This window comes from Tachypleus tridentatus, chromosome 8 (assembly GCF_004210375.1).
Source record: "Tachypleus tridentatus isolate NWPU-2018 chromosome 8, ASM421037v1, whole genome shotgun sequence".
Classification (NCBI taxonomy): Eukaryota; Metazoa; Arthropoda; class Merostomata; order Xiphosura; family Limulidae; genus Tachypleus; species Tachypleus tridentatus.
The window spans coordinates 102,263,102-102,283,047 of NC_134832.1; the positions used below are offsets into that span (position 1 = coordinate 102,263,102).

General features: G+C 32.7%; 1 protein-coding gene across 3 annotated transcripts in view; it reads left to right on the forward strand.

The window, feature by feature from the left end:
- LOC143223084 (guanine nucleotide-binding protein G(I)/G(S)/G(T) subunit beta-1-like) overlaps positions 1 to 19,946 on the forward strand; it is a 65,340-nt gene that overhangs the window by 32,174 nt on the left and 13,220 nt on the right. For all 3 annotated transcript variants that reach the window (XR_013012652.1, XM_076450516.1, XM_076450517.1), the window contains exons 3-5: positions 9,028 to 9,173; positions 15,638 to 15,701; positions 18,701 to 18,930. Coding sequence is in view for 2 of the 3 variants with exons in the window: in XM_076450516.1 (XP_076306631.1) it covers positions 9,028 to 9,173; positions 15,638 to 15,701; positions 18,701 to 18,930 (440 nt within the window). In the remaining variant the exon portion in view is untranslated. The remainder of the gene's footprint in view (positions 1 to 9,027; positions 9,174 to 15,637; positions 15,702 to 18,700; positions 18,931 to 19,946) is intronic.

Consider the following 19,946-nt stretch of genomic DNA (forward strand, 5'->3'; position numbering starts at 1 on the left):
CAAGAAAGGAAGCTTAGGATGAAATCAGCTTAATGGCTTGTTTAACCATATGTTATACGAAGCTTACATATATACAGACAAAGAATAGATTCGGAATATATACTATAACATTACTAAAATATAACAATGCATCTTGTTTTCGTATGTCACAAAAGATCTTCCCGTTTCTTTCCGATTATCATCAAGTGGCTGGACGTAGTTATGAATGACAACCTCTTCGAAGATTCATCTGTTGTTGCTTTAAGCAGAGTCCAATGTCAGCTCTTTTCATTACTATACTTTTAAATAATGTGTTCTCTGCTATACAACTGAATTAATGAACTGCTTAGAGAGACCTACCTGAATGATGCGGTTAACACGTTCGTGATCATGAGCGATAAGCTATGCAACAACAAATTTCTTGCTCAAATTCTCACCTTTGTCTTATTTGTTAATAATTATTCACTGGGAATCCATACTCTATTTTGACATGAGCATAATGAGAGACAGTAGTTTTCTGACACGTATTTCCCATAATATATAACAATTAAATTAGCTTTCAGTATTGTTAAATTGCAACACACCTGTTCCACTTTCATCATTAGGAACAAATTCATGAAATGAGCTAAGAGTTTAATTAACCAAGTGAACTGGTTTTGCAAATTATAAACAACTCAATGTCTCAATTGAGCCTTTTTGTATTAGCTATAGGCGTTAGTAATTGTTTTATACAGACTGTGCTACGCCATCCCTTTTTAATACTAACTTCCATGGGTCAAAGCGAAACATGTTCTTTCTAACAAGCAACTTCTTCAATAGAAACCCAATCAAAAAGTGCACAATCTTCTTGTAAGCTGTATAACAGTGATTACTGAATTTTACCATTTACTTTTCACTTATTGAATAAAAGAGTACATATTCACTTCATACTTTATTTCATATGTAGACTTTAGTAAACATTACGAAGCTTTTGCACACGAAAACCATATTTTTTTGTAAAGTATATTTAATACTTTAACAGGCAGTGGTGGAAGGTTTAACCAAGAAGTGTGTCACTTGTATTACCATTAATTACACAAACATCTTCATAAACTGTTAATCACGTACACAGTGGAACTACACAGGAAGAGAAGCATGCGTTTTCTATCTGATACATGGTTAAAATAGCACATACATAGAAAGAAGGAGCAAGAGGATATGCTGTCAGTGAATCAGGTTTTGCTCTCGCTAATCGAAGTTGCTTTTGAATTCCTCTATTTCTTCTTTGTAACTTTCTTTACATATATCTTGATGTGTGGCCATAATTGTGAAGACCTTTCTCACACTGGAACGTTTTCCAGCCAACAATGATTGTAGTAAAATTTATTTCTTGATAGCGAGATTGAACAGGTATTAGAAGCTAGAGAAAACCTCACATTTCACAGTGAGTCAACTCCATCCTTGATTACCCCATGAATATTTTATATACCACAACTTACAGTATTAAGTGTTAAGTAGTTCTTCACTATCATGTCACACAAGTAACAGTGGCATACATGCAAAGCACTAAACCACAGCTACAGGGTGATAGTTACGTAAAATAGAAAAAAATAAGTTACTGTATGTATAAACATATTTTATAGATGTAATACACACATATGTTTACAGATAGTTGTATCGTTTGCTAGGTTCTTTTCGACTTTTTAATAAAAACAATGTCAAGACAAGTCCGCGTAACAGTAACAAATTCTTTTATTTCTTCAATAACGTTTTCTAGAAACAATGTTCATTGTTAGACTTAACTTTACAAAAGAGGTTGAACAAAAATTCCAAAAGTAATGTAAGGCTAACTTGTTTATAAATTTATATGCAGAATTTCCTCACTAATCCAATGGTAATAAATGGCCAGTACCACCTGGATTTCTGATAAATAGATCCAATAATTTTTTTCTGTCTAACTGCTATCTGACACTCAACTGATTAAGTTAATCAACTGAATAATTCACCATCTAACTAAATCACTCTTGAATTTCTATCTCATTGCACATTTTACTTAACTACGTAAAGCTTCAATTCCATCATGCTTGACACTTTTTCCTCATTAAAATGATAAGTGTTACCATGTAAAAATGGATGATATTATCTAAGCCTAGAATTAGTATATAAGGTAAAATAAACGTACAACTTGCGGTTCATTGTATATTTCCAACAAATTTCCCAATAATTTCAAATCACTCTCAAATCATCATGTGTGAGTAGAATCTATTTGGTCCAAGATTCAAGTTAAGATCGTGAGTGATCCGAGGATCTCAGGTTAGTGAATACCTTATCCTCTCTTCGTAACACTGGATGTGTGCTTGATTATTTTGTAAATTATATCATGCAACTGATTTATAATATCACGATGTTTCTATTTTCGAAGGTAATTTGATTTAATCCATACAATCCTTATTAAACCGTGTCCATAAAGAATGAAGCATATTCAATTTACAATGTTAACATTTTGTTCATAAAACTAATAATTACTGAAAATGGTATAAAACATATCATTTTGTGTCATTACAGAGCAACAACTGATTTGAGAGCTATACTTAATGCTATTCTTATTAGGCCTGACGGTTATGATGATCCACTTGCAAGCGGTGGGTAGTGATTTCGAGTCCCGTCACTATACATGTCCACCCTTTTAATGGCGGATGCCTTATAAGGTGATGGTCAGCCGAATTTTTCATTCGTAAAGAAGTATCCTAAAAGTTAGCTATGGGTGGTATTGATTACTTACCTTCCCTCTATCACTTATAAATTAGGAAGAAGTATTGCAGATAGCCCTCGAGTACTTTGCGTGAAATTCCATAACTAAAACCAAACTATTTGTGCTAAGGTTGCACGCGAGGTTATCTTTACATACACTTTCCTTAAAACAGAAGGTTAAATAGTGGCGAAGTCAATCTGGCAACATAGTGGTCGAGTTTTGCGTAATTCTGTACAGAACATTATGGACGATGAACTTTTAATTATTTTCCCTATATATAATAGAGCACTGATTTTTTTTTTGTAACCTTTCTTTTGGTTATATTTATGCATGTGGGACAGGATACATTCTATAACCGATCTGATGGAAGTTTTGTAATTATTATATACATTTGACTGATTTTCGTTCAGCTAAACTTCATACTCGGATATTTTTAAAACTTTGTATTTTATTAGTCAGAGGAGGTTTGGTTCTGGATACCAAAATTTGTTTATAACTAAAGTATATTACTTTATTACGTAGACTGACACATTAAACAATTAATTTTCAATTAGCCATGGGAAGTACTTAACAGACACCATTAAGTACATTAAGACATATTCCGACCCTATTTTATGGAAGGTTCGAAACCCCATCGCACCAAACATGCTCGTCCTTTCAGTCGTGAGAGCGTTGTAATGTGCAGTCAATCCCGCCATTTGTTGGTTAGAGTAGCCCAAGAGTTGGCGGTGGGTGGTGATGACTAGCTGCCTTCCCTCTAGTCTTACACTGGTAAATTAGGAGAGGCTAGCGCAGATAGCCCTCTTGTAGTTTTGCGCGAAGTTAAAAAAATTAACAAACAAACAATTTTGTGGAAACGAAGATTAGGAAACAGAGCAAGATGTTGTAATCTGCAGTGATAATGATAAACAGTGTAATATTATCGCTGAAAATACATTGCAAGGATAAACAAGTGGAGGCTAAATACACAGCAGAAGAAATAATAATGATAGAACAATATGAAAACACAACTGAAATAATAATGATAGAACAATATGAAAACACAACTGAAATAATAATGATAGAACAATATGAAAACACAACTGAAATAATAATGATAGAACAATATGAAAACACAACTGAAATAATAATGATAGAACAATATGAAAACACAACTGAAATAATAATGATAGAACAATATGAAAACACAACTGAAATAATAATGATAGAACAATATGAAAACACAACTGGAATAATAATGATAAAACAATATGAAAACAACTGAAAAATAATGATAGAACAATAAGAAAACAACTGAAATAATAATGATAGAACAATTTGAAAACACTACTGAAATAATAATGATAGAACAATACGAAAACACAACTGAAATAATAATGGTAGAACAATATGAAAACACAACTGAAATAATAATGATAGAACAATATGAAAACACAACTGAAATAATAATGATAGAACAATATGAAAACACAACTGGAATAATAATGATAGAACAATATGAAAACAACTGAAAAATAATGATAGAACAATTTGAAAACACTACTAAAATAATAATGATAGAACAATATGAAAACACAACTGAAATAATGATAGAAAAATATGAAAACACAACTGAAATAATAATGATAGAAGAATATGAAAACACAACTGAAATAATAATGATAGAAGAATATGAAAACAACTGAAATAATAATGATAGAACAATATGAAAACACAACTGAAATAATAATGATAGAACAATATGAAAACACAACTGAAATAATAATGATAGAACAATATGAAAACACAACTGAAATAATAATGACAGAACAATATGAAAACACAACTGGAATAATAATGATAGAACAATATGAAAACAACTGAAAAATAATGATAGAACAATAAGAAAACAACTGAAATAATAATGATAGAACAATTTGAAAACACTACTGAAATAATAATGATAGAACAATACGAAAACACAACTGAAATAATAATGATAGAACAATATGAAAACACAACTGAAAAAATGATAGAACAATATGAAAACACAACTGAAATAATGATAGAAAAATATGAAAACACAACTGAAATAATAATGATAGAAGAATATGAAAACACAACTGAAATAATAATGATAGAAGAATATGAAAACAACTGAAATAATAATGATAGAACAATATGAAAACACAACTGAAATAATAATGATAGAACAATATGAAAACACAGCTGAAATAATAATGATAGAACAATATGAAAACACAACTGAAATAATAATGGTAGAACAATATGAAAACACTACTGAAATAATAATGATAGAACAATATGAAATCACTACTGAACTAATAATGATAGAACAATATGAAAACACAACTGAAATAATAATGATAGAACAATATGAAAACACAACTGGAATAATAATGATAGAACAATAAGAAAACACAACTGAAATAATAATAATAGAACAATATGAAAACACAACTGAAATAATGATAGAACAATATGAAAACACAACTGAAATAATAATGATAAAAAATACGAAGACACAACTGAAATAATAATGATAGAACAATATGAAAACAACTGAAATAATAATGATAGAACAATATGAAAACACAACTGAAATAATAATGATAGAACAATATGAAAACACAACTGAAATAATAATGATAGAACAATATGAAAACACAACTGAAATAATAATGATAGAACAATATGAAAACACAACTGAAATCATAATGGTAGAACAATATGAAAACACTACTGAAATAATAATTATAGAACAATATGAAAACACTACTGAAATGATTTTGAACAATTAGAATATCTTTCCTCGTAATATCATTTGGTGTAAATGTAGTTTTTATACATTTTTGAAAATAAAAAGTGTTGTAGGAAATTCACTTTTTGTAAAAATAACTTTTTAAATTTTATTCAGTACATATGTATATACATAACAATCTATTGTATTGACCAATATCTGTGCTTGTTCAGATGTAGTTAGAGCACACAATAGATAAGTTTATCGTGCTGAACTTTAAATTAATTTTTAATGTCAATGCTTCATTTAAAAACAACATACAAGACAACATATAAAACAGGGAAAATATGTAACATTTAATAAGTATATTTCAGTGTTTTTACTTAGAGGTCTTTAATACTTTTTTCAGTGATACATCGTCTATATTCAAACTAAATCGTTTATTGGAATAGTATGCAATTTCTATTCGTCGGTATATTTTTCCTTTGTATTTAACTTCTTACTACATACGTTTTTCACACAAAATATGCACAGGTATAATTGTAAGTTACGGAACCATAACTAGATTAATTAACAAATACATTTATTACAAACAAATGAATCGAACTTGCATAACTAGAAAAGTGAAGCAATTTTAGATTAATCATCTTTGTAGTACATTTATGGGAGATAGACTTCCTGCATATAATTACCTAAGTAAACATTTGCAATGCTTCTTTATCTGTATGTGTGTGTCACCTATACATTACATGCAATATAATATATAAAACCTGATGAGGCAAATACAATCTCTCTTAAATGACCAGTATAGTATATAATCATTACTTCACATAGTGGTTGGAACAAGGATAAGGCTAAATCCATGAACATTTGCGCCATAAAAATGTTAAACAATGTTTAAATGAATAAAAATACTCAACTTTGGAATAGTAAAATACCGGCAGTTTTTAACTCTTAAGCTGCCAGACACACTTTCCCATATCATGGAATGACTCTATAATAACTTGTTATAATATCCGTTATGGTATTGTTCTTTCCTTGGCAGATTCTTTCATATTACTTGACAAAAATATCGCAAAGTTACTTCCACTTAAACGAAAACAAATTAATTCACTTCTCTCTTCTTATTTTTACAATCTCCCTTAGCTATACACAGTTATAGGCCACATTTACTAATCCCACCAACTTCATTAATTTAGAGTATACAGCTAAACAACAATAGGAAAAACTGATTAATTTGCTCTAGCAATTCGTAATAACCCTACTTCATGAAACTATTCTCTGTATTTTTAACTAACTTCATTATCTAGCTCTCAGCTATCTTCCTGGTGCCTTCTCGGTGTGGATTCCTGTACGCGGTGAGAGGACCTCCCAGGGAAGGTTCTGTTTTCCTTCCTCGGTGGGCCATTCTTTTTCAGAACAGACTATCTGCCATTGTTCCTTTTGGCCTTCGTATTCCAGGAACAGTTGGGTGAATTGGATCTGTCCTTGGATAACATTGTTGTATTTATTGATCAGCCCATCCCACCATGGCTTCTTACAGTCTCCAAATGTGACCTATCTTTAAGTCATCCGAGAAAAGCAGACACTCCTGATTGGAAATACTGTCTCTTATTTGCTGAACATTTTTCGAACCATCCTTCCATTTCTATTTATGCAGATGACTCAAAATCAGGTGACTGTGTGGGCTCTGCTATGGTTTGGTGGTAGCGCATAGAATCCCCTCTACAGCTTCTGTGTTCACTGCTGAACTGCACGCCATTTCACTTGCCCTGGATTACATAGAAGCTAAGCAGATCTCAAATTGCACTATTTATACTGACTCGCTTAGTTTTCTGCTGGGCCTGGAATCACTTCATGTTAGTTCACACCCTGTTCTCGCCAATATTCAAAACCGACTGGCCCATTTCTCTTTAACATCTACTTCTATCCAGTGTTTCTGGATACCAGGTCATGTTGATATTCGCGGGAACGGGCTCACCGACACCACAGCTAAATCTATCTGCTCTGGCACTATCACTACTGTGCCCGCTCCATACATGGACTGTGGTCCTGTATTCAAGGCTCGGCTTCGTGTCACTTGGCAGTCGACTTGAAGTGAGCAACGCAAAAACAAACTTTTCCAAATAAAACCCTATATTGGACTTTGGCCGTCTTGCATCCGCAAGGATCGGAAAGAGAAAGTTGTTCTAACTAGACTACGCATTGATCACAGGTTTTTAACTCATTCTTTTACTTTATCTGGGACTGGTGTACCAATGTATTGTCTGTTTAACACTCAGGTCACAATAAGCCACATTTTACTGTCTTGCCGTCGTTACGACTCTCGACGATGGCACCATTTTAAATATGCTTTGTCCCAAGGTTCATCTGTAACGTCAGACAGTGTAATTGGCGATAGTGATACAATTCACCTTGGAAATGTTTTTTTTTTAATTTTTTAAAGGCCATTAATCTTTTTAATGCAATATAAGTTTTTTAATTTATATATTAGAACTTTTTTAATGTGATTCCCTTTTAAGAATCAAAGTACATTTAGTTCGACTTGAAATTAGAAAATAGCCGTAATGTAAAATAACTCGAAACCAGGACTTGAAAGGCCAACCTCAGGTTGCTTATGGTGGTTTTTGAACTTACGTGTCAGTCTTCCGGGCGAGTTATGATAATTAAAATTATGCTACAGAAAGTCCTTTACAACTTGTATTAATGTAGTATTCTCTTACCGCTGTAGACTAGATGTAAAAATTGTATTTAATGCTATTTATGTTTTTAATTCAAAAATTAAACTTTGTTTTGTTTTATCTTGATTTCCCTTCATGAATTTTAATAATTTTACTTTAATTTTAACTTTTCACAAGATGTTTGGTGCAGATAGCCTAGTTGCTTTGCATTATAAAATACCAAACCAACCAATCAGTCTTATTGATGCTTTACTGATCTCGTATTTGTAATCTTTTGTCAATGTAGTAAACACCTGACAGAGGCTTTTAAAAACTTTCTAGGCCTAATTTAACGTCATTATTACAATCTACAAGTCCCTCTAACTAACTAAATTACAACATTAAAAATATACCTCATAACAATCGGACCACAACCTAATCAGAAGATTAAAGCACAATGAGACTAGAGTAGCTGTGAAGGAGAGAAAAAAGTTGTAAGGCTTGTATTAAAATATTAATAAATCCTCTATAAAACTTATTTATAGCACAAAGGAATTAACGTTTCCCAAATTGATTGCGTTAAACTCATCATTATACGTTTTGAAGCATTTCAGGTATTATTATCACTTTATAGGCTTTAAAATTCAAATTAACTTGTAAAAGACTTTCAAGATTTTCAGTCTTCTCCTCATAATAACATTATTCAGAGTATTAATTAATTTCAGTAATATACAAAAATATTAAATACGTTTACTACAGTATGTGTAAATGTGAATATATATAAGTGTAATTTGTTCAAACAAAACCAAAATATAATGTGGCATGCCATTTCTTTATACTTAATGTCTCACAATTACTTTCCTTTAAAAAAAAAGTTTATTTGATATATTTATAAAACAATTTTGCTTTGTTTTCAGGATGCAAGAAAAGCAGCATGTGATACTAACCTGGTTCAGGTCACAGTCAACATGGAACCCGTTGGGAGAATTCAGATGCGAACTCGCCGTACACTTCGTGGCCACTTAGCAAAGATTTATGCCATGCACTGGGGCTCAGATTCGCGGTAATTTTTATATTATAGCTACACTTTACAATATTTGTCTTTTTTCTCTATCAGATTTCTACCTTAGTATATCATGTTTTAAAAAAATTCAAAATCATTTTGCAGCAAAATGTATTTCCAGTTTCAATTTGTGTCCCGCTTTTTCCTTTGCACTGAAAACCTGTTCTTATCTCATTTAAATTTATTTTTTCACCATACACTGAGCTATTTTAATATTAAAAAAATGAGAATATATTATTCTTTAGTATACTGAGTTGAAAGCTCTAATATTAAATGATATCATTAATGCATGGTTATTACTATCCCCTCACCCTTTCAGCCATGTAGGCGATACAATGTGATGGTTAATTCTACTATTTGTTGGTAAAAGAGTAGCCCAAGAGTTGGCAGTGGGTGATGATGACTAGCTGCCTTCCCTCTGTCCCCCGCTAGTGCAGCGGTATGTCTCCGGATTTACAACGCTAAAAGCGGGTTCGATTCCCCTAGGTGGGCTGAGCAGATAGCCCAATGTGGCTTTGCTATAAGAAAAACAAACAAACAAACAAGCCTTCCTTCTAGTCTTACACTGCTAAATTAGGGACTGCTAGAGCAGACAGCTCATGTGTAGCTTTGTGTAAAATTAAAAAACAAACAAACAAACAAGCCTTCCTTCTAGTCTTACACTGCTAAATTGGGGACTGCTAGAGCAGATAGCTCACGTGTAGCTTTGTGCAAAATTAAAAAACAAACAAATAAACAATACAATATTTAGATGAACTGAATATAGGTTATAGCTATTAGATAGGTCTGCTAAATAAGAGTATATTTAATTAAGATACTGATTATGGAGTGATACTAAATCTCTGACTGACTCAATCAGTGTTAAATGAACTAACGAGATTAGACAAAAGTAAAACAATAAAATGAGCAATTTTCATTAGGTCACTACAAATGACCAATTATACTAGACTATATTCATTTATATTCCAGAATTGAAAAACTGCCAAATCCAAGGTATCGTATTTTGAAGTAAACCTTACGTTTACCCAATAAGAGATGATCTTCCTATGTGACTGATTATTGTCTTTACAAAATGGCCCAGCATGGCCAGGTGGTTAAGACACTGGACCCATAATCAGAGGGTCACAGGTTCAAATCCCTGTCACACTAAACATTCTCACCCTTTCAGTCGTAGGGATGTTATAATGTGAAGGTTAATCCCACTATTCGTTGGTAAAAGAGTAGCCTAAGAGTTGGCGGTGGGTGGTGACGACTAATGGCCTTCTCTTTAGCTTTACACTCCTAAATTAGGGACAGCTAGCACAGATAGCTCTCATAACTTTGCACAATATTCAAAACAAACCAAACTGTTTACAAAATAGGGGCCATAGCCTCTGTTATCTGAACGACTGTTGAAGGACAGTGATGTTGACAACCTTACACTAGATCACATTATGTAATGTTCTCCATGGGTTTTGTCCTTACTTCAGCCTTTTTAGTACTTCAGTGCAGCAGTTGTCTAGCAATTTGCTGCTTTTGTGGTCTGTATGGTGTCTTATGTCTTGATTAGCTGAGCACACATGTAGTGGACTTTTTCAGTCAGCAAAAGAGAGATGTTCATCTTGGATACAGAGAGCCTAAGCCTTTGCCTGTTATGCAGCCATCTCATGGTAATGGCATTTGATGGTGGTGGAGAGATCTGTGATGATGGTAGGTGGAGTGGCCTGAAATGCTGTTCTTGTCTGCCTCTGGGTCATCTCTTGGATCTCTGTTTTGAGAGGCATGACCACTGATATTGCATAGGCTTCTTGTTTAATGTAATCAGTGATCTAGTGGATCTCGGAAGCAGATGATAATTCAATAACCTAGTTGAATTAGATGGCCACTGCTATTAGACTTACAGCCACCGATGAGGTCCATCTATCTGCCTACTCTTAGTGCTGCCAATTAATTGCTTAGGAGTAGTTTTCACTGTTGCTGTGATGAAAGGTGCAAGTGAATGTTGGCAGATATTTTTGCACTGGCTTTCATGGCATCCAGCCTCCCCTCAAGATGACTTTAACTCTGAAAAGATCTTAAGATGTAATAGTCAAGCTGGATATGGCCATACATCTGACTTATGTTTTCATCAAGCTCTTGAAAGACATCCTGCAATGCAACAGGATCTTTGAATGGATACTCCTAATGCCAAGAGCCCCATTATTTCCCATTCTTTACCCTTCTTTTCCTCTTGGGTAGCTTACACTGTACATTATTCACACTAGTATTGATAGACTTAATAGCCAGAACAACCACAATCGAATGTTGGAGCAAGTGCAGGTGCCACCTTGGTGCTTTCCATTTTTTGTATCATACAAAATTTGGGAATTTTTATGTCTCAGGGTTCTGGGGACTACAAACTATGCATAGTCTACTCATATAGTGCACTGGTAATGTAAGAAATATTTTACAAAGAAAGCAATTGCAAGCATTTGTATATATGACTTATGTATACACACATTCTACTCTTTCAAGTAACTGCAATAATACTGCTTCAACTCAACTACTGCAGGCATTGGTATCTAGAATGGATTCACAATATTGTTATGGTTATGCCAACACTGAGACTTCTACTACTGATTGTCTATGTTCCTCATACCATTTTTATGTTAATAAGAGTCAATAAAAATGATATGATATTGAAGAATTGGCCACAAACTGTCAGTAATACAATGTGAAATAAAAAACTGCAAACTTCTTATTTGTCATAGGCTGGCAACAGTCATTCACTATAGTAGTTTTTTTTAGAAGTAAATATTTCTTTTCTGCACATAATATGACCAAGAAATTTCACTTTTGTGCAAATAAACTTATTTTTCTGTATATGAGTTTATCAGGTTTGCCTTTTTTGTCCATTATAATGTAAGTTACAGGTTCTCAATCACTAACATCAATGTGCAACCAAACACCAAAACATCATCAACTTTGATAACATTCTCTTTCTATCGTGGTCCTTTCAGTACAAGATCTGTTAACCACTTAAAAGTGACCACTGCATTCAGACAACAATATCTCTGTTGCTAAAAGCTTTTTTGTTTTACACCTGTGAAACACAGTGGCACAATGATATGTCTGTGGACTTGTAAGGCTAGATACCAGGTTTCAATAGACATGGTGGGCAGAGTTCAGATAGTCCATTGCATGGCTTTTTGATTAACTTTAAACACTCAAACAATTACTGAGGTGCCAAGTCTAATGTATTGAACTAATGGGCTCCTTTTAACATATCCTTACAATCTTCCATTTGTGGGCATGGACAACGTGAGTTATTATTACATTCACCCATATAAGTTCAATACAAAATCTGAGCACACCCTTCTTTCTCTGACAATCCCCACTGGAGATAACTAAAAATTCTCTGAGGGCTGTGTGATTCTTTCCTTTAATTTTTGTTTTATTTTAGTTCTTTTGACCTCCCTAGAACTCCAGAGAAGTAATTGTTTAATTAGACATGCATCACCTGTACCTAATGTGATATTGTGTGACTATGGTTAGAACTGATCAGTCATCTGGTACAATAAATACCTCAGCATAGTCCACCAATAAGTCCCTGATATTCTGACACTGTGTTAAGTCTGGAGTGTCTGTATAATCCTCAGCTAGCAATCACAGATATATTATCTGAACATTTTCTTTTGAAACTAAGGCAAAACTAGCATTATCAAAAGCATTGGATATTTCTATTTCACTCACTATGCCAATTACTATTCCATCTTGCAACTGGATAGTCAATAACTCTTAATTTCTAAACAGCACTGGAGCATTGTCTCCCCTAACACAGTTAATTGCCTTTAACCAATGCTTCTGTTTTCTGGGGGAAGAAAAACAGTCACGTTCCTGCATTAATTCAGTATCAATGCAACACAGCACTGAAATACTAAACATTGACCACACTTACCATGGAATGCTATGTGTGTACGTGGGATAACTGTGATTTCTTCTTCCACATACACTTACATACTCCACTATTCCTTGAGTCTATGTGTTCACTTGTTACACAAACAAAACTGACTTGATAAACCATGCAGCACATTCATTCCAAAAATCACAAAACATTCCTAGATCTCTACATTCACGTTTTGTTTATCTCTGTTACCAGAACAAATTTCGTCTTCAACAGGTGTGAGTGGTGATTATGCCCAGAACAACTGATATACCTTGAAATCTAAGTGTTCTGGCTGCACCTCCTGAACAAGGAACGTGTATCTTTCATCTTACTTGAATGCCTACCTGACAGTTGTCCATTGCAGCCCCTGCATTGGTGGCTAAATATGACTTCAACTTTTTTTTTTCTTTACCAGAGGTAAAGCTGCAATTTTCACTGTTGGCTTTCATGAACTTGTTGTATCATTTTTTTGAAATTGATAGTCTTGTGTATCTAACTGCTCAGTGAGGTTGGAGCAGTTCGATCAAAATTTACCCAATGCTGACCAGAGTTAAGCCTGAGTTACTCTGGCTGGCATTAGTCTGAAAAACCTGTACAGACTTGTTCTCTCCAGTCTCAGATGTACCAGTCCTCAAACTACTTTACTAATCCATAGTTGTGTTTCTTTTACACTGCAGTATGTTAGTGGAAGAACTTGACTGACACATCTATCTACTCCATATGTTGACAGAACTTCCACCTTTATCATTGGTCATAATAAGACTGAGATACTATACAAATGTCTTCATTCAGTGGTCAACTCTTCTTCTTGATTGTAAGTACTTCTAGTCGAAAATCACACTATTTCCAATTATAAAGTATTTTTAAATCACAAAAGGGTAGGAATAAAAAGTGCTAAACATTTTAACAGTTAATATCTAACAACAATATCCTGTAGTTCTATACCTATCCACTATGTAGCATATTCAAGCAAATTGAACATATGTTCAAGCTATTATATATTTCTTTTAAATAGTAGAAGATTTGTTCAAGGTATTGATTACAGAGCAGTATTAAATATCTTCATAACTGAGCCAGTGTTAAATAATTAAAAAATGGTGAGCATAAAATGAACAATCTGTTATACACTAAACACAAGCAATGTTTTTGCTCACAGTATACTTATATCAGACCATCATTTTCACTGACTTACTGGACTGACAACTGAGAATCAAGTTCTAATGGATTGGTGTTCCAAACTAGACTGCCAAATCTTAGCCTTACCTTGCAAAACATGATTGGTCATTTTCATTACAAATTAGGATCCATAACTTCTGGATATTAAATGAACAACCATTGAAGTAAACTGCTTTTGACATCTTTACATAAAGAAATGTTACAGGCAGTAACAAGTAATAATTACCCATTTCAAGAGCAAAAAAAAGAACAAAATGAAGTTGAAACAGGATTCACTTAACAATTTTTAATGTTTATTCTTTGCTCCAAATATATATATTACTGTTTCAAAGAGAAACAAATGGTATGTCCATATATCACACAACCACACGTATCATGCTGTTGCATAAGAAATGTCTGATTTTCGTGTACAAATTTGATACATGATTTTTAGTAGCTGAAAGAGAAGTGTTATTGTAAATTTGTCAGAATAACATAGCATTTTGTCCGGTTCATTTCAAGCTCACTTTATTTCTCTTACTTCAGAAACTAAATCATATTTACATTGATTTTAGTTATCATGAATAAAATTGATATCAAGCTTGGTCACAGTGTTGCAACAGCAGCTCGTAATATCGATTACGCATTTCATGATGGCACAGCTAATGAACAAACAGCACAGTGTTGGTTTAGGAGATTTTGCTCTGGTAACAAAGCCTTCAAACTGAGTCTCAGGGCTGCCCTCATACAGCAATTAATGAGGAAGAATTGAAGGCCTTAATTGAACCAGATACACACCAACAAATTCATTATTCAACAATTTTCTGACACCTTGAAGTAATTGATAAATTAAAAAACCTCGATAAATGTTTCTCACAAATTGCCTGAAAACCACCAAACAAGATGAGTTGAATTTTGTTCCTCACTCCTTACTCGCAACAGAAATAACCTGTTTCTCCATAAAGTTGTCACCTGTGATGAGAAATGATTTTATGATAATCAACGATGATCCAGAAAGTGGCTTGACTATAAAGAAGCAACAAAACAGTTCTAAAGGTTTAAAGGTCTGTGTATCTTTCCTAAAAAAAATAAAAAGTTAAGGCATATTAAGTAAGTGAAGGAAAAGGTTTAGACCAAGATCCTCTTGAAAAGGAAATATTATTTAGAAGTAAAGTAAATAAAATGTTTTGTTCTTACTGTGTAGAACATTAAACAGTGCATGTGCACCATGTGTTAAAATAGTAGATGATTTATACAGTAATGATTAAAAGTATTTTCTTGCATCACACTTACAGAATTATATATATCAGGACTATATCAGTTTGATCTGCTGGGTACTTAATATTTAGTTTATTAGTAGTTCTCACTGTTTAAATCTCTAATAGCTTATTCATACATTTTTCAGCTATCTAGTTTCTGCCTCGCAAGATGGTAAGCTAATTGTGTGGGACGCATACACAACAAACAAGGTACAGTAAAATTATTCTACTATTTACGTGTTTTAAATGTATTAATTTTGTTATTTCCAATATTTAAAGATTATAAAATATTTAATTTCCCTTTTCTTCAATATAGAAACTAAGATGACCAGATTTCCAACTCATAAAAATGGACAGTTCAGCTGTTATTCTGTATTTCAAAATGGTTGATACATATTCGAACAGCCTGGTATGGCCAGGTGGATAGGGTGTGTGACTCGTAATCTGAGGGTTGCAGCTTTGAATCCCCATTACACAAAACGTGATTGCCCTTTCAGCCGTGGAGCATTATAATATGATAGTCAATCCCACTACAGTTAGTAAAAGAGTAGTCTGAACTTTGGCTGTGGGTGGTAATGATTAGCTGCCTTCCATATACACTTACACTGGCTAAATCAGGAATGGTTAGAATAGGTAGCCCTCGTAGCTTTTTGCAATATTCACAACAAACAACCAATACAAATTTGAAATAGTTTAATTAATTTACTTTAAAATGTATTGGACTGTTTCACAATATTTCTACGGTACTGTGCAACATTGTAAGGATAAGAGAATACTTTGTCATTCTTATGGGGCTTATTCTCTCATGCCATTACAGAATACAAATTTTAACATTATGGTAATGCTTCACTGATTCCTGTTGGCAGATGAATAAGCCAAGGTGAGAATACTTATCATTCTTTAGAATTCCCATACACTTATGCCAAGAGCATGTCGTAAGGATTCTGCTTGAACGGACATACTTATTAAATTTAGGACCTGAAGTAACTGAAATGTCTTAATTATATAAAATGAAGCTTGCAAAGATTGAACATAAAAATTTTGGTTTGTTGTGTTTTTATCTTTAAATAGACATAAAATTCAGTATATGGCTGTGTAAAGTATTTTTAGGCAATATTGAGAACCACACAGAACTGGTTTTCTCACAAGTACATACAGAACTGTCAAAAGAGTTTGTAGGTAGGGGAGTACTTGTTACAACAACTTTTCTTGGTATTCTGAGATAAATCACCAAAACTAGGACTATTCCTGCATAAACACAAATCTGGTCATGCTTTTGAAGTGCTGAACTGAAATATTAAATGTATTAAATCTGGTGCTAGTTAAGTATAAGTATAATTTAAAACCTAACTCTTTGTTGCTTTATTTAAGGATATTGTTAGACATTTTATGGTACCTAATAAAAGCTTTTTTTTAACCTTAAAATTGTGAGTAAATCATCGAGAAATTGACATGTTTTGGTAAAACTTTGCAGTAAAGAAAATCTTCTGAACCAATTTAATATATTGAACTTCACATAGGTTAAAGGTTTGGTCTCTTGCTTTCAAACAACAAAATGAAACATTCAACATTTTACTACTGATGAAAAAATTTACCCAAAGCAGGACTATATTTGGTCAGGATGATTTAATTTTTACCATGATTCACACTGAGAAATTTGTTTTCAATATGTTTGTGACATTTATGACTCTCTGCACACTTGATAGAAATATCAATAAACGTTCTTCATATATTTCCTGTTACTTTTATTAATTGAGGCTTAATAAATCATATCTAAGTTCACTGAATGACCTAGAACAATTAACTATATTATAATGAGAAGATAAGGTATTTTATTGTTATTATTCTCTCTGAATCACAGTTTTCATGTCATCTTTAAATTTTGATTGGGTTTTATATTGTTGGGTTTTTGAAGTTTGATAGGAACTCTGTCGTGAGTGCTTCCACAATATTTGTATTTCATGCAAACATGCCTTACAACCTTAAACTTGCAAATCAGGCTATGATACACGTTATTTTCAGACGTTTTTCCTTGTTTATATTTGTTTAGCAATGGAAATTCTTAAAGTCATGAAACAAGGAGGGAAGAACTCATTTTCAAATGAATATTCCTCTTCAAGGGGTTAACTGATAAGTAGGTATTTCAAGGTAAAAGCTGATTTCCCAAGAAGTATCAAGTAATTGGCTCAGTATATAGACTAATTTTGAATTTGATAATGTGTGTGTAAACTTTTTACTATGTTATGCTTGGTCTCATAGTTTACACTCTTCTAGTATTGATCTCTATAACACTCAAGTAGGGTGATTTTCAAGTGATCTTTAAAAGTGAAGTTAAATTAATTTAATTTCTTAAAAATGTGTGAATTCAACCTGTTAGCTTTTTTTTTTTGTCCAATCAGCAGTATTATCTTATGATACTTGTTCTGTCACAAGGTTGAACAGCTGTTATATTGAGATAACATTAACTTGGCTAGCAAAGAATGCTACAACCGGTAATCTTTTCAACCTTGTTGCTGTATGCTACTGCAATATCCTCTTGTGCCAAATAGACATTATCTACTATTTAAAAAAGAAAAACACACAAAGAAACAAAGCAACTGGAACAGAGCAATCTTGACTACATTTTCAGGTACATGCTGATACTTAAACTGCACACAAACAAAAAAAGTATATATTTCTATATCAGTAAAGCACATAGAAAACATATGACATATCAACAGAATATCTGTATGTTTCCAAAGGTCTAATACTAAATTATTATTGAAAGGTACATTTTGTGCTTTTTATTGTTTATACTTTGAATATTGTGATGATCAAAACAGTCTCTGGTTTCTGTACCACCGACTCACGATTTTAGGGTTAATACTAAATATTAAAAAGATGATGTATTTTTGAGGTTTTATATTATGTTTGACATTATTTAATAAATGAATGATTTATATAATGAAATTTGTCCTATATAATAACAATACTCCATTTCTAGGTAGCTCAATGAAAGATATCATTATTTTGAAACTACTATAGTATTATTGTATTATATTGCTGTCATAAGTTAAAATCAAACAGTGAGATATTCAGCAAGAGCTTATGAACAAATAACTCACTGTCTAATTTTCTTACAAACAGCAATATGAATGTAAATTTGTATCTTGGAATTGCTGATGGAATAGTATTTTCATAGTTAGCCTTATATTAAGTTTTATTTTTAGGTTCATGCCATCCCATTGCGATCAAGTTGGGTTATGACCTGTGCTTATGCCTCTTCAGGCAGCTATGTTGCTTGTGGTGGACTAGACAACATTTGTTCAATCTACAGCCTTAAGACCAGGGAGGGCAATGTACGAGTCAGCAGAGAACTTCCTGGCCATACTGGATACCTATCATGCTGTCGATTTATAGATGATAACCAGATAGTTACAAGTTCAGGAGATATGACCTGGTATGTTGGAAATACTAACTGACAAGTTCAGAAAACATGATGTGGTATGTTATTACCTGAGTAACAACATATGACACATGGTATGATATGTTTTTACACTAAGTAACAAACTCAGGAGACATGATCTAGTATGTAGTTATTAGTAAATAACAAATTCAGAAGACTTTAATTAGCATCTCGTTACACCAAGTAAAAAGATCAGGACAAATGACAATTTCAGGAGAATGTCAATAAAACTTAGTAATAAGTTTAAGAGAAGAAATCTAGTATGCTTGTTACAATTAGGTTACATTCTTTTACTTATTATGGGATTACAAAGTTACTAATTTTTTTAATTTTTCTTCAATTTCTACTAATGAATATTTAAGCAATATTTCTCATTCTTAAAAGTTTCTCAATGAAAATAAGATTGAGTAAGATGAACATATTAATTCTGAGCTGGTTAAGAAACAATCAAGAACTTAAAAACACTATAAAGTTCCTGGGCAGATAATATTCACCAAAGGATTTTTAAGCCACCCAAGCAATATGCTGTTGCTATGTTATATCATAATTGTATAAGTCCATTGATTAGGCTGCATTTGAAATACTGTGTTTAGTATTTGGCTTCTAACTTTAGAAAGAACATTAAACCATTGGGAAAAAGTTTAGAAGTAGAAGGTTATTAGGATTATATCTGAGAAGAAAAGGTTATCATGTAAGAACATGTTACGATCTCTGAAATTGTGTTTTCTTTTGAAAACATCGAGGTAGAGGGATTTTCATTGAGGTGTAACAGATTCATAAGGGAATTGAAAGTGTTAATATATCATTTATTTTGTACTTAATGGTGAAAGTGGTAAGACTATGAGGACACAAACATAAGTTTTCACAGGGTAAAAGTCATCTGCAGCTGAGATAGTTTTGGTTGGTCTTTGGAATGGAATATCTTCAAATGTGGTAGGTTTAATTAATTTAACAGAGTTTAAGAGAAGGCTTAGTAAATATTTAATGATGAAGGGTAACTTTGAGTGTGT